General features: G+C 44.5%; 1 protein-coding gene across 2 annotated transcripts in view; it reads right to left on the minus strand.

The window, feature by feature from the left end:
- The window catches only part of ETS1 (v-ets avian erythroblastosis virus E26 oncogene homolog 1), a 139,486-nt gene that overhangs the window by 114,177 nt on the left and 11,216 nt on the right, over positions 1 to 14,093 (minus strand). For both annotated transcript variants that reach the window (XM_010844675.1, XM_010844677.1), the window contains exon 2: positions 10,402 to 10,484. In XM_010844675.1, the coding sequence (XP_010842977.1) occupies positions 10,402 to 10,470 (69 nt within the window). In that variant the 5' untranslated portion in view covers positions 10,471 to 10,484. The remainder of the gene's footprint in view (positions 1 to 10,401; positions 10,485 to 14,093) is intronic.

Below are 14,093 nucleotides of genomic sequence, written 5' to 3' on the forward strand. Positions count from 1 at the left end.
AAACAAGAAATATAAGATATGTTTTGAAGAAAGAGTCAACATGATTTTATGACTCAGAGGAGATGGAAAGCAGTGGGGGGCAAAGATCCAAAAAAATGTTTAGATTGCTTGCTTCTATAACAGGGAAAATGGTGAATTTAAGTACATAGGTAAGAGGTTGGAAGAAAATTTCACGCTTGGTTGTGCTCAGATGGAGAGACAGCAGAGCAACTAGGGGAAGTTTCCCTTGGTGGCTGCATGACAGAAGACAGGAAAGGATAAAGGTGGATCTATAAACATCAAGGATCTAGTTAAAGTGTAGAGTCAGGGAAAATGGTACTTAAAATAAAAAGAGAAAGGGTCAGAAATGGCTCTGCCACACCATCCAGCAGTTCTATTTCTGTGTACTTATCCAAAGAAAACAAAAGCACTCATCTGAAAAGATATGTACCTCCCAGTGTTTACTACCACATTATTTACAATAACCAAGATATGAAAGCAACTTAACTGTACACTGATGGATGAATGGATAAGAATTATACACACACACACATATACATACACTGGAATATTATTCAGTCGTAGAAAAAGAATGGAATCTTGCCATTTGCAAGAACAGAAATGGACCCAAAGGATATTTGCTGATTGCAACAAGTCAGAGAAATACAAATACTGTGTGATTCTACTTATATGTGGGGTCTAAAAAAATAAATGACACACAACAAGTAAGCAGTAACAGAACAGAAAGAAACTCACAGACAGAGAAACTCACAGAAACTCGCAGAAAACAAACTGGCGGTCGCCAGAGGGGCGCGAGAGGTGAGTGAGATAAATGAAGGGGACTCAGAGCAGTCATCAGATAACAAGTCAGGAGAATGTAAAGTGCAGCCAAGGGAATACAGTCCACACATTGAAATATCTTTATATGGGGATGGTTATTAGACTTACTGTGGTGACCTTTTCATGTATAATGTATAAAAATATCTAATCACTATGTTTACTTGAAATTAGCATAATATCGTAATTCAATTATACTTCAATTTTTAAAAAAACGGGTCTGTGGAGTCGCAGGCCATTGGGAGAAGAAATGAAGGGGAAATAACAAAGAAGGGTCAGTTGAAGACATGGGAGGAAAAACACCAAAGTGTTCAGTGAAAAGGGCAGAGTTTCAGAAAGCGGACACTAAGAAGAGGGTGGTATCCAGGCAGCCTTAAATGGCCATATGCTCCCGCCCTGCTCTGGGGCAATCTGTGATGAGCACCCTCCCCCAACCCCAGTAATCCTTGTGGAGGCTTCAGAGGGCACGAGCCTGCAACCTAAGTGCTTCACTTTTCTGATCCTGGAAAGAAATAGCATGAAGTTCTGAAGTCTGGAATCTACTAGGATGACAGACACACACGTGTTCCTGCTCCAAGATAAACCACCCCTGACACCGCCAGCATAGCGACCACCGCCCCCTTCTGAAGTCAGGGCTTCATCTACTGTATTATGGCACTCTCACCCCTATGCTTCTTTCAGGGACCTGTCTCTCCTCCCCACTCACCCAGTTCTCTCCCTATGGCTGCTCTTCACCCACCTCCCAGCCCTGCCAAACCTCACAGCATTGCTTCTGCTCAGAGTCTTCCTCCCCTCTGCCCCCAAAGATCCCTACAATTAGGAAAAAGGGAAAAGGGAAGTAGATTTTCAACACTAAATCAAAAACAGATGGAGGTGCATGTCTATAGGAGTTCGTTTCTGTCTTGAGCCAAGCAGCCTTAATTGTCCAAGTGTTTGCTCCTCAAACCCTTCCGGATCTTTCTTTCTTGTGTGTGTGTGTGTGTGTGTTACAAAAAATTCTGTCAGAGTAAATCTGTCTTTTCTTTAACCAACTACACAATCCTGGGGTTTAGCCTTAGTACCATACCATAAGCATACAAGACACATAAATATTTCTAGATGCTGCAACTTAAAAAAAAAAATGTGTATTTCCAGAGGCAAAGCTGACTTAACACTGAATGGATGGGTAAGGGAGTCTACAATCCACAGGAGTAAATCTGTATCATTCTAGGCCTGGCATTGATGTTCATACACTCCAGTAAGAAGATGAGAGACTGGAAATCAGGAAGCCCGGGTTTGAGTCTTGCTCTGGGCTTCCCTGGTGACTCAACTGGTAAAGAATCTGCCTGCAATGCAGGAGACCTGGGTTCAATTCCTGAGCTGGGAAGATCCCCTGGAGAAGGGAACGACTATCCACTCCAGTATTCTGGCCTGGAGAATTCCATGGACTGTATAGACCATGGGGTTTGTAAAGAGTTGGACACTACTGAGCAACTTTCATTTTCACTTTCTGGTCCATATAATCAAAGCTATGGTTTTTCCAGGAATTATGTATGGATATGAGAGTTGGACCATAAAGAAGGCTCAGTGCTGAAGAACTGATGCTTTCAAACTGTGATGCTGGAGAAGACTCTTGAGAGTTGCTTGGACTGCAAGGAGATCAAACCAGTTAATCCTAAAGGGAATCAATCCTGAATATTCATTGGAAGGACAGAAGCCAAAGCTGAAGCTCCAGTACCTTGGCCACCTGATGTGAAGAGTTGACTCGGTGGAAAAGACACCGATGCTGGGAAAGATTGAAGGCAGGAGGAGAAGGGGACAACAGAGGATGAGATGGTTGGATGGCATCACCATGAGTTTGAGCAAACTCCAGGAGATGGTGAAGGACAGGAAGCCTGGAGTGCTGCTCCCATGGGGTTGCAAAGAGTTGGACACGGCTTAGTGACGGAACAATGACTGCCCCTAAGGAGCTGGTTAGTCTCCAGCCTGTTTCTTAACCTCCTTAAGCCTCTGTTTCCTGAGGACACTGGCCCCAGTGATCGCCAAGTTCCTTTGCAAATACAAGTCTCATTTTTGCTGATCCTTCCACATTCTTTCTCCTGACCTTGTGACGGACAACCTTCATTTGATAAATAACGACGCCAGGGTGGGAAAGCCTAGAGCACCAGAATTCATCAGCGTTTAGATTCATGCCAGGCCACGTCCCCTTCAAATGCATTAACACCTTCAAGTCGTTTGTCTTCATTCTTCCCTGGAATATGCTCACACACCATTTTGCCCCCACATCCCCTGTTTTTTCAGTAGAGAAATAAGAGGTTAGGAAACACCTAGCTGCTGAGCTGTCCAGGGGCTCTCACATACTAGGTGCAAATTTGCACAGTAAGTGGGGGATTTCTCATCCTAAACCCTTTCACTTTGTTGCAGGCAGATGCCCCCTGAAGCCAACCTGACCAACTCCACAGACATCTCATTGTGTCTGAGACTCCTCATCTTCAGAGGATGTCAGACCAGCCAGCACCTCTTTTTACTCACAGAGAAGTGCTTTCAGCTGCCCTGGGGAGGGGTTTGGGGCAAACTGTATCTGGCCCTCAGAAGAACACTGGGGCTCCTCTGCTTCAGGGAGACACGTGGGACCTGCTCCCTGGAGAAGGGAAGGAGGCAACACGGAAACGCCCCCCACCTTCGGCTCTCCCGCCAGAGGGGAGGGGGCCAGGGTGGTGTAGCCGCAGGAGAGGCAGGAACAGACAAAATAGGAAACTCTCAAAGGGCAATTTAATTTTAGATTCAAGGCCAGGAAATTGTTTTGAAAACAATAAGAGCGATGGGCTTGGGTCTTGGCAAAAGGGCAGGTCGGACCACTGTAGACTGCTGAGAGAGAAACGAATCTGAAGCACATAAAGAGCAGAGATGGGACTGTCAGATTCCGTTCTCCATGAGAAGCTGTGCTCAGCCTCCAAACAGGCCACCTGGACCACAGCTGAAGCCACCTTGATATGCCCCCGGCCCTGGGGCTGCAGATCAAGTCAGGGGAGGGGGACAGTGACCAAGAGTGAAGCGCCTCACACCAGTCTGAGACCACAGTCCCCTCCACTCAAAAGACATTCTCTTGCTGAGAGGTAGCGGGTGAGATCCTGTGTTATCCATCAACTTCTACTCATTAACGGGAACCCTGAGACTCCCAGTGGCTCCATGGGGTGCCAGCCTCAGGCATCCAGCTCAGAGCTTGGAGGTGAAGGGTGGGCCTGACTCAGAGCCTCCTCAGAGATGGGGCGAACCTCCCATGGAGAAAAACCTGGACAGGAATTTCAATTTGCTCAGAGAGCTACAAAATGGAGTTCTGTTTTTGTTTTTGTTTTTTTCCCTAAACCAAGGAGGGTAAATTCACCACGAATAAAGCATACGGATACATCAGTTCAGTTCTCACTCAGTCGCGTCCAACCCCATGGACTGCAGCATACCAGGCCTCCCTGTCCATCACCAACTCCCAGAGCTTACTCAAACTCATGTCCATCAGGTTGGTGATGCCATCCAACCATCTCATCCTCTGTCATCCCCTTCTCCTCTCGCCTTCAGTCTTCAACCATATGGATGCATGAGTTGGCATAAATTCTTATCCATCCCCACATTTCTTAAAAATGGTCAAGATGGGGACTTGCCAGGAATTCCCTGGTGGCCCAGTGGTTAAGGTTCTACTTCCACTGCAGGGAGTCTGAGCTCAATTTCTGGTCGGGGAACTAAGATCCCGAGTGCTGTGTAGCGAGGCCAAAAATAAATTAAATTTTTTTTAATTTTATTTTTAAAAATATGGGGACTTCCCCGGTGGTCCAGTGGTTAAGACTTCACTTTTCAATGCAGGGGTGCAGGTTTGATCCCTGGTCAGGAAGCTAAGATCCCACATGCCTCATGGCCAAAAACCCAAAACATAAAGCAGAAGCAATATTGTAACAAATTCAATAAAGACTTTTAAAATGCTCCACATAAAAAAAAGAATCTTTAAAAAATATGATCAAGATGCACTTAATGATAAGGAGTGTCCCAAGCCAGCAGCCGGAAGATCCAGACCACACTCCAGCCTTCACCAGCCTGTAAACTTGGGCAACTTCATTTACTCTCTTAGGACCTGAATTTCCTGATGCTGGGAGACAGTCTCAAGGTTATGGTCTGGCTCTGAAATTCTCTAGCTTGTGCTGACTGAATCCCATGTCTTAGAAAATCCCCACTTTCTAAGATGCTGGAAAAATCTCTTTTTTCCTTCACTTCTTCTGACTATCACTAAGAGTTATGGTTATAGATTATTTCTCAAACATCATGTTTCAGTAACCTCCCTGGAGGTAAAGCCAACACCACCCCAAGCAACGAGAAAAAAAAAAAAAAAGCTTTTCTGGTTTCCATTTACATTCTAAATTTCTTTTTCTGTCTTTTCATTTCTCTAATCCAGGAGAAGGAAATGGCAACCCACTCCAGTATTCTTGCCTGGAGAATGCCGTGGACAGAGGGGCCTGGTGGGCTGCTGTCCATAGGGTGGCACAGAGTTGGACATGACTGAAGCGAATTAGCAGCAGCAGCATCGGCGTTTCTCTAATCAGGGACTCCTTATCCATTGCTCTCCAGGATCCCCAGAAAGAAGGAAAAGGTGTGTATGCTAAGCTTCATAGAAAAAAGAATCAGCCCTTCTCAACTTCCCAGAACTATAGGGACAACACAGACGTCCCTGTGAACACATCCTAAGGCATGTGGGGTGGAGGTGAAGAGTGTGAACAGCAAAGGCTAAGAAGAGAATTGCTTCCCAAGGAAGCCCAATTAAACTGCAATTACTCGAGATAAGAGAACCAAGTCTGTTTACACAATGGGGCTGTAAACCACCAGCCCATTACAAGAGAACTTTGATCTGGGGGCAGGGGAGCTATTTCTGGTCCAGGGTAGAGAGGAAGCAAGGAGGTTTCTCAATAAGAGAAATATGAATGGCTCCACTCAACCCAAAGCCCCATCTTGTTCTGGCCGCAGCCTTGTAAGGACAAAATCAGTGGAATCACATCCACCTCCCTGTGTCCATCTCACACAATCGAAAAGTCCAGAGAAAAACAGAGAAGAGATGGTAAACACAGGGAAAGGGAATTAACTGAGGTCATGTTTCTGGCTGGTGTCACAGCGACTTGACGTGGTAAGTTACACCCTGTGCCTGTTTTACAGATGAGAATACTGAGGCTCGGAGGAAGTCATGTGCCCAAGGTCACGTGGCTAAGGAGTAATAAATAGACCAGAATTTAACTCAGGTCTTTCTGACTCCAAAGCCTGAGTGTTTTCCATGTTATTGGATTGGCCAAAATGTTCCTTCTGGTTTGTTCATAAGCTGTTGTGGAAAAACTCGAAAGGACTTTTTGGTCAACCCAGTGTGTGGCCAGGCTATGTTCCACAGCTGTCTGGCCCAAGCCAGAAGGCTCAGGGCCTTCCATGTGCTCTGACACTCTGAACAGTCACCCTTGCCTGGCATATTACCGTAGAGTGAGTCCCCTACATAGGAACCTTCAAGTTGTGAGCTTTCAAAGACACAAATGTGCATTCCATCATCATCAGGCATAAGTGACATTAGAGCTTGCTCCCCCCGACCCTGTCTCCTATTGCCATCTAACCCCTCCTCTCTCTCCTCCAGTTAGTAACTCTTCCTGCCTGTTCACTTGATGGCAGCCCTCGGATGCCAGCTGTTGTATGGTACTGCTGTACTTTCCTGGGAACTGCACTGTAAGATTAAAAATGTTTTCTTTTTTGTGTTTGTGTTTTATGTATTAATTGTATGAGAAGTATTATAAACCTATTACAACACAGTACCACAGAGTGGATTGTGTTAGTTGGGTATCTGGGCTAACTTTGTTGGAGTTACAAATAAATTGGACTTACAAACGCTCTCTCAGAACGGAACTCATTCGTATGTAGGGGACTTACTGCATTCCCAAAGGCCTGAGCTCTGAGAGGAGGTGTGTGGGCAGTTGTCTATTCCTTCCCTCTGAACAGTTCAAGGTGCTTCCTAAGCGCGAGTGACCCAAGGACCTCCTCCACACGCTGGTGAGGGAGCCAAGGACAGGGACATGCTTGGTCTAAACCAGGGGCAACCTGCCCCGCCCATTCCTGCCCTGAACCCAGCCCTGAAAGCTCAGCAGTGTGAAGGGGAGGATGACGCAGGAGAGGACCAGGGGTGCGAGGGACTTCCAGGCGCAAGGCAGCAAGTTCTCCAACCAGCATAACAGGAAGGAGTGCTTCCTCCCGCTGGATGAAAGGGTCCCTGACACACAGCCCATATAAGTACCTGCAAACGTCACCCCCTCCCACACAATGGCCAGACAACTTCCAGAAGTGTTGTTTCCCTGCCTCCCCCGCTGTGACATCACTCCCTACATGAAGGTCTCCCAGGAGGCTGACCTTCCAAAGGGAAGAACTTGTGTCCTGCTTTGCTCCAAGGGACCCCGAGGCAGATAATGTGTGTTCTGCATACAATGGCCCTTACCCGAGAGATGGGATGAATTTTGCAACTGTTGCTGTGATTATTTTAAGCCTACTCCTGGTACAGCAAATAATCAAATCATACTAATGCCAGCTCCAATTCTCAATCAAGGACTCTGAGACTGAGTGGTCTTTGAGGGTCTAGAAAATATTTGTGTCTTGGTTTAGAAGATTGTTTCTTAGACAACTAAAGCAGTCTGTTTAGCAGAAACCCTCTTTCTGCTGAATATGGTCTCACTTTTTTTTTTTTTTTTTTTTTTTCTGTTTTAAGATTTCCCTTTCAAACACAAGGAGTTACACTCAGTACCAGGCTTCCCAAGTGGTTCAGTGGTAAAGAATCTTCCTGCCAATGCAGGAGATGCAGGTTCAATCCTTGGGTCAGAAAGATACCCTGGAGAAGGAAATGGCAATCCACTCCAGTATTCTTGCTTGGAGAATCCCAAGGACAGAGGAGCCTGGAAGCTACAATCCCTGGTCAGACACAAATTAGCAACTAAACAACACACAGTACTACCCCTCCTTCAAACCAGATCTTGTGTCCATTCTAGAGCACACCTTCTCAACCTTGGCACTACTGACAGTTGAGGCTAGACAATGCTTTGTCATGGGGAATTGTACTGTGCAGTGTAGAATACTTAGTTGCAACCCAGACCTCTCTCCTCTGGATGCCAACAACATCCCCACTCCCCAAATTCTGACCATCAAAAATATCACCAACAAAATCACCCCTAGATTTAAAAAATCCACTGGTTTTCCTTTTACCCTCAAACTTCCCATTCTGGGATAGCTTCTCTTCCTGGTGGCCCAGGCTAACTAATGCAGAGATCAGGGCGCCAGGCAGGAGGACTTGGTTGATTGGATTAAGTACAACTGGTTGAGCTTCAGACGACAAGACTCCAACAGAACTGAGAAGACTCAGGTGCCTGGGAAAGATTCTCGTCTGGGAAAGTTCATGAAGCTGGGCTCACTCCTCCAGGAGATCTGATTGGGACTGAAGGTATGAGGTTTGCTAGTTTTTCTGCTAATGCCCGGAGCTGATATTCTATAGGTGATTTACAAATTCTTTCACTGTCATTATAGCCCAGCCCGAAGTTGAAGGTTATCTGTCAGAACTAGTTCACTGAACTTGAGCTTGGATCCATCAACTTTATTTATCTAATTTTTTAAAGAAAGAAGACAGACGAAGAAGGCAGAGGACTTCCTGGTTGCTCAGTGGTTCTGAGAAATTTGCCCAACTAGCTCCAGTGGTGGAGAAACTGAGCCCCAGAAAGAAGTTGTGAGCGAAAGTACTGTAACAATAACATAGCAATTTGCTTACGTAACTTTCTACTTTTACCCAAGCAACTCTGAAATATCGTATTGAAAAGAATCCCAAGGGTTGATAATGTTTTTCAGATATGGCTGTTGGGGGTGGGGACAAATGAGTTCTTTGTTTTGAAACCAGTGGAAACAATTCAAAATGCAGTAAAAATACCAAGTGTATTCAGTTGAGGGTGGGGTCTTTAGTTGAAAAGACACACTTAGAGTTGTTTTTTAGTTTTTTTCCATCTCATACAATTTCCAGATGCCCTGTCTAGGATAACTTAATGTTATACCTGCAACTTACGTACTTGTACTGCAATTTATTTCAGTGCCTAAAATATAATAAATACAAATTTGCATGGCATTGCTAAACAAGTTATTAATCTTATTTAACTGGATTACAGTATTGGCAAAGAGAATTAACGTAAGCTGCTTTTAAATCCACTTTTCCAAGTCAGTGACACAGTGTGCCCTGGAATCACAGTATCCTTATTTAACACATCTTTACACTATCATTTTTGAGAAAGATTTAGTGTCATTTGTGCTGACCTTAGATGATACCTTCTTCGTAAGAAGCAGAAGCAGTCTTTTCCCTGGCCAAGTCTCCAGCCATATGGACCTTAACAAGTCCCTCAGCAATTTCTACTAAGCAGAATGGAGTGATTTTTGGTCTGAACTTGTGTGTGTGCGTTTTAAATATATATTTCTGATGTAAATGGTACTCTAAACATTTCCCTGATTCCAATTTTTTAAATATAGTGAATGGTGTTTATATGGAAACAGAAGCCACTTAAAAAAGAAGAAATATGTGTCACAGAACAGTCAGGGAAGAAAGATGTATTCATCGCTCCTTGAATGTGGAATAGCTTTTTAAGTTATTATTTTTCTAATATTACAGATTAAAACACATCAAATCTTTTGACAATTATAGTGAGAGGTCATGGCAAACTAAAGGGTACCAAGGTTCAAAACTCTGCAGAGGAGGCAGAAAAGCACTCTGGTCAATTGGTGTCTATTTAGACCGACAAATGTATTTGGAAGGATTAATGCTAAACTTATCTGTCCATTTCCAGAGTAAGTAATAAATGATGGCCACCCCTGTAAAAATACACACAAAATTTAGAATCAACAGTTAATGATTCATCAGCTACTATTAAAAGTTCACTTCACAGTGGAATTGATGAATGATGGCATTTTGGGATCTTTCACACATCATATTTATAAGGAATTTAGCTAAATATTTCTACAGATCACCATGTAACTTGGGTAAAAGCCTTCTTCCCTAAGAGCAAAAAAACTTTATTTAAAAAGGAATTTTAAAATTCCTCTTAGCCCTCTTTTTCCAGGACTCAGGAATTTTCCCTATCAAGTTGTCACATTTTATTTCCAATTTCAAATTCTGTGATTAGAAAAACTTGTATATTTTAGCTTATGTGTATGAGGACCAAAACAAGCTAAATTATGCTAAGAATAGGTCTAAGGTACATCAACGTGCAAAAAATCTTCAGCAAATGAACTGAGCTGTGAAAAATCACCGGGCTTTAAACATTATTCAAGTTTGAGTCATATTTTCTACAATACAAGCATGCTAAAAAATCTTCCTTAGCAAATCCATCAGTCTTGGATGTTTCACTTTATGTGGTGATGAAAAGACAGATAATCTGGCAACGTAGTCCCTCCAAAAGATGTAAAGCTGATTCCAGCTTGGAGTTGGGTTCTGGCTGCTTCTATCTAAGAGAGATCAGAGAGCAGGAGACCCAGGGAGGGGAGGATGGGGCCTGGGAAGGGCCGGGGAAGAGTCCTACTTACCAGCACTGCAGGTCGAGCAGCTGAATAGGTGGCAGGGCCACTCACTGAAGAATCCACAAAGTAGCTCATCACGCTGTCAGCACCTGCGTGGGAAAAAGCACTCACTGAGCTGCTGGGCAAAGAACATGTATGGATGAGAAATCAAAGAAGGCCTCGGATCAGATCTCCTTAGAAGCATCGAGGTCACTTGTTTGTGTTACGGAGAAAGAAATGAAAATGTAGAAAAACAAAGAGGGGGTTTCCCTGGTGGTCCAAAGGCTAAGAATCTGCCTTCCAAAGTAGGGGAAGCTGGTTCGATCCCTGGTCGGAAAACGAAGATCCCACGTGCTTCGGGGCAGCTAAGCCAAGCCACCACAGCTACTGAGCTCGAAAGCTGCAACTCAGACAGGATGAAGCCAAATAAATAAATAAATATTTCAAAAGATAATTATAGAAAAACAAAGCGACCAACAGGGAGCAAGGCTGACTCCTGACTGCAAGATAGCCTGAGTGGTGGTGTCTGCTGCAGACAGTTAGCACTCAGAGACCACAAAAAGACCCTTTAGAGGGCTTCTGGGCAGGAATGGGTCTCTTAAAGTCACATTCCCATCCCTGTATCTCAGTCCCTCCACCCCCGACCCCGGCCTGGCTCTCCATATGCAGTGTGGCATTTATCAACTGGTGAAAGACCAAAGAGAGAAAGGGCAGGAGAGAGGAGGGGTGGAAAACCTTTACTGAGAAGGCATGACAACCAGGACCCCGACAGATAAGCAGAGAGAAGCCCCAGAGGGGAATGCATGTTACCCATCTTCACAAAGGAGAAGGGCTATTATTAAATAACTGTTGTTGAGAGCCATTATCTCCATTCAAAGTTTGAATGACCATCACACTTGAGGAGTGTTCTGGCTAAAGGGATTTTGCAGCTAGCTGTCAATCATTGGAAAATCATTGATATAGCAAACATTTCTGTTGATCCAAACATTCTCTAAAGTACACTAGCCCATACGCTTTCATGAGTTCAATATTACACATTTTTAAAAATGTCTTTCTTGAATGATTTAGAAGATTAAATTCCTCGGTATGTCATTCAGAGGCCAAATTCCTATTGTTAGGGAGTGACATTTGAGTTTCAACTTATCTCCTTTCCACTTTATATTTGTCCGTCCTTTCCCTTTATTCTTGACGACAATTAAAGCCACTGACCTCCTTTCAAGAAATATCAAGAATAATGTAGGTCTTATGCTCAATTTGCAACTCTGTTCACCATACAGCTTGACAGCCAATGAGCGTATACATCTTCTTTCATATGAAGTGTATGAAGTGTATAACATAGATAAAGTTCTACACTACAAAATTGTACTGACCAAGGCCTACCATCACACAGCAACTACTTTCACACAGTTGAGAAAAAAGCTAAAAATCTTCTGAAGACATAACTTATCCCAGAACTGTGCTTACTGAGTTTAACTAAAACATCACCTGTAAATGATGTCTTTTCTCCCAAAAAGTAGGATGCAATCTAAATAATATTAATTTAAAAAATGTAAAATAGCTAAGGGTAACTATGCTCATCAAGCTTCCCTGGTGGCTCAGCAGTAAAGAATCCGCCTGCCAGTGCAGGAGGCATGGGTTCGATCCCTGGAGAAGGAAACGGCAACCCGCTCCAGTATTCTTGGCTGGGAAATCCCATGGAGAGAAGAGCCTAGTGGGCTGCAATCCATGGGATCACATAGAGTCAGACACGACGTAGCAACTAAACAACAGTTATGTTCATCAAGATGTTGTTTTCTAGTTTTTTCAGGGACTTGATTGCAAAAAAAAAAAAAATGGCTCCCAGGAGGAACTCCCAGGTGGTAGAGCTGAAGAGTTGGAAAAGATCGAATTACTCTAGTCCAAGGACACTGTTCCCACCTGGAACTGGAGCCGTGGTCCCCTAGTCAGTGTTTGCATCTAAAAACAGTGCTGCTGCTGCAGCTGCTGCTAAGTCGCTTCAGTCATGTCCGACTCTGTGCGACCCCACAGACAGCAGCCCACCAGGCTCCTCCATCCCTGGGATTCTCCAGGCAAGAACACTGGAGCAGGTTGCCATTTCCTTCTCCAATGCATGAAAGTGAAAAGTGAAAGTCAAGTCGCTCAGTCATGCCCGACTCTTAGCGACCCCATGGACTGCAGCCTACCAGGCTCTTCCATTCATGGGATTTTCCAGACAAGAGTACTGGAGTGGGGTGCCATTGCCTTCTCCATCTAAAAACAGTGAGCAGCTACCAAATATCAGATTCTGCACTAGGGAAGAGGGCCTGGTCGGAGTGGACACGGCCCATATAGTGTACAGAAGTGCTCCTGCTTTTTGCCTCAAAATCAAATTTTAAAGTCCTAATAAGTCATCAACCACCCTCAATTCAATTATATCTACTCATAGACGAGATTTAAAAGTTGACAACACAGATTGTGTCATACTGATAATGGCTTAACCAAGATCTGATTCCTTAGGGAAAAGTTGCCCCAGCCCTCCAGGGCCCCGAAGGGCAACCTAAACCTTAGGAGATGTCCAGATGTGGAGAGTGCTGCTTTGTGTAAGCCATCTAGCCCTCAATTTCCTCCAGAAAGCCCCCGGGGTCCCCTGAGTCATCACAGACCTCAATTATTTATTCAACAGGCACATCAAGGCTTCCTCTGCCAGGAACTTGTTAATCATTCAGTAAATAGCGACTTTGTGCCTCCAGCGTGCTCAAGACACACAGGTAAACAAAGACCCCTCCCTCGTGGACCTTATGTTCTATCTGACTCAGGATAAAGCTGAGAGGGATGGATCTCCATCTGCAGGCAGTGGAGGAGACAGGCTCACGGAGAACTGGAATACAAGATGACGAGGAGTTTACCTATAATACCGAAAACAGTTCTGCCAAAGCCTGGGGAATAGGAAGCCATGGAGGCTGCACAGTGCACTTGGCCTTATGGATGGTCCCGAGACTCCACAAACAGGCACAAGTCTTTGCCCTTCTGAATTCTTGCCGGACTTAGACATTTGCAAAAGAAATGCTTTGGGGATCAGCCGCCTTGTCCTGAAGCCTAGCTCAAGGCATCAAAAGCAACACTCTTCCTCCTACCAACCTTCCAGGTAGCTGGGAAAAAGGTTTAATGGAAATGTGTTTTCTCTTTCCGGTGGAGAGAGAGAGTGAGTAACGCTGTGGCCCCACACAGGGTCCAGCCTGAGCTGGGCTGAATTCATGAAGCTTTACTCTCTGTGACTGACACTCCCTTGGGTAGAAGACTTTTGCCCACAGAGGAAGCTGGAAAGAGGGAGTTGCCAGGGCTCTGGAGGGCTCTCATCTCAGGAAATAACTCTGGGACAGAAATGGATGACCGCTTCATTATTTTTTGGAGAAAGAAAAAAGAACCCTCCCTGTTTCCACTTGTAGATGGTGACAGAGACCAGCTGCTGTAGACGTAAATCCTTTCAGAAAAAGCACAAGGACTGTTTGGGTAAAAAAAAAAAAAAAACATGTTGGCCAAGGAGAATTCCCTCCTACATGACAGCTATTTGGATATCGGCTGGACCAACGTTTTTGTCTTGGCATTATAAACATTTCTGCCTAAACACAAAACAACTGTGTGAATTCAGCTTTACTCCCCAGCCTAGAGGCATCCATGGGCTTGTCTGAATGCAGAAATGGTTTGAATTCTTGGTAACAGAGGGCAGAGAAGAGCTGAGC

The sequence above is a fragment of the Bison bison genome, unplaced genomic scaffold (assembly GCF_000754665.1).
Source record: "Bison bison bison isolate TAMUID 2011002044 unplaced genomic scaffold, Bison_UMD1.0 scf7180017864205, whole genome shotgun sequence".
Taxonomy (NCBI): Eukaryota; Metazoa; Chordata; class Mammalia; order Artiodactyla; family Bovidae; genus Bison; species Bison bison.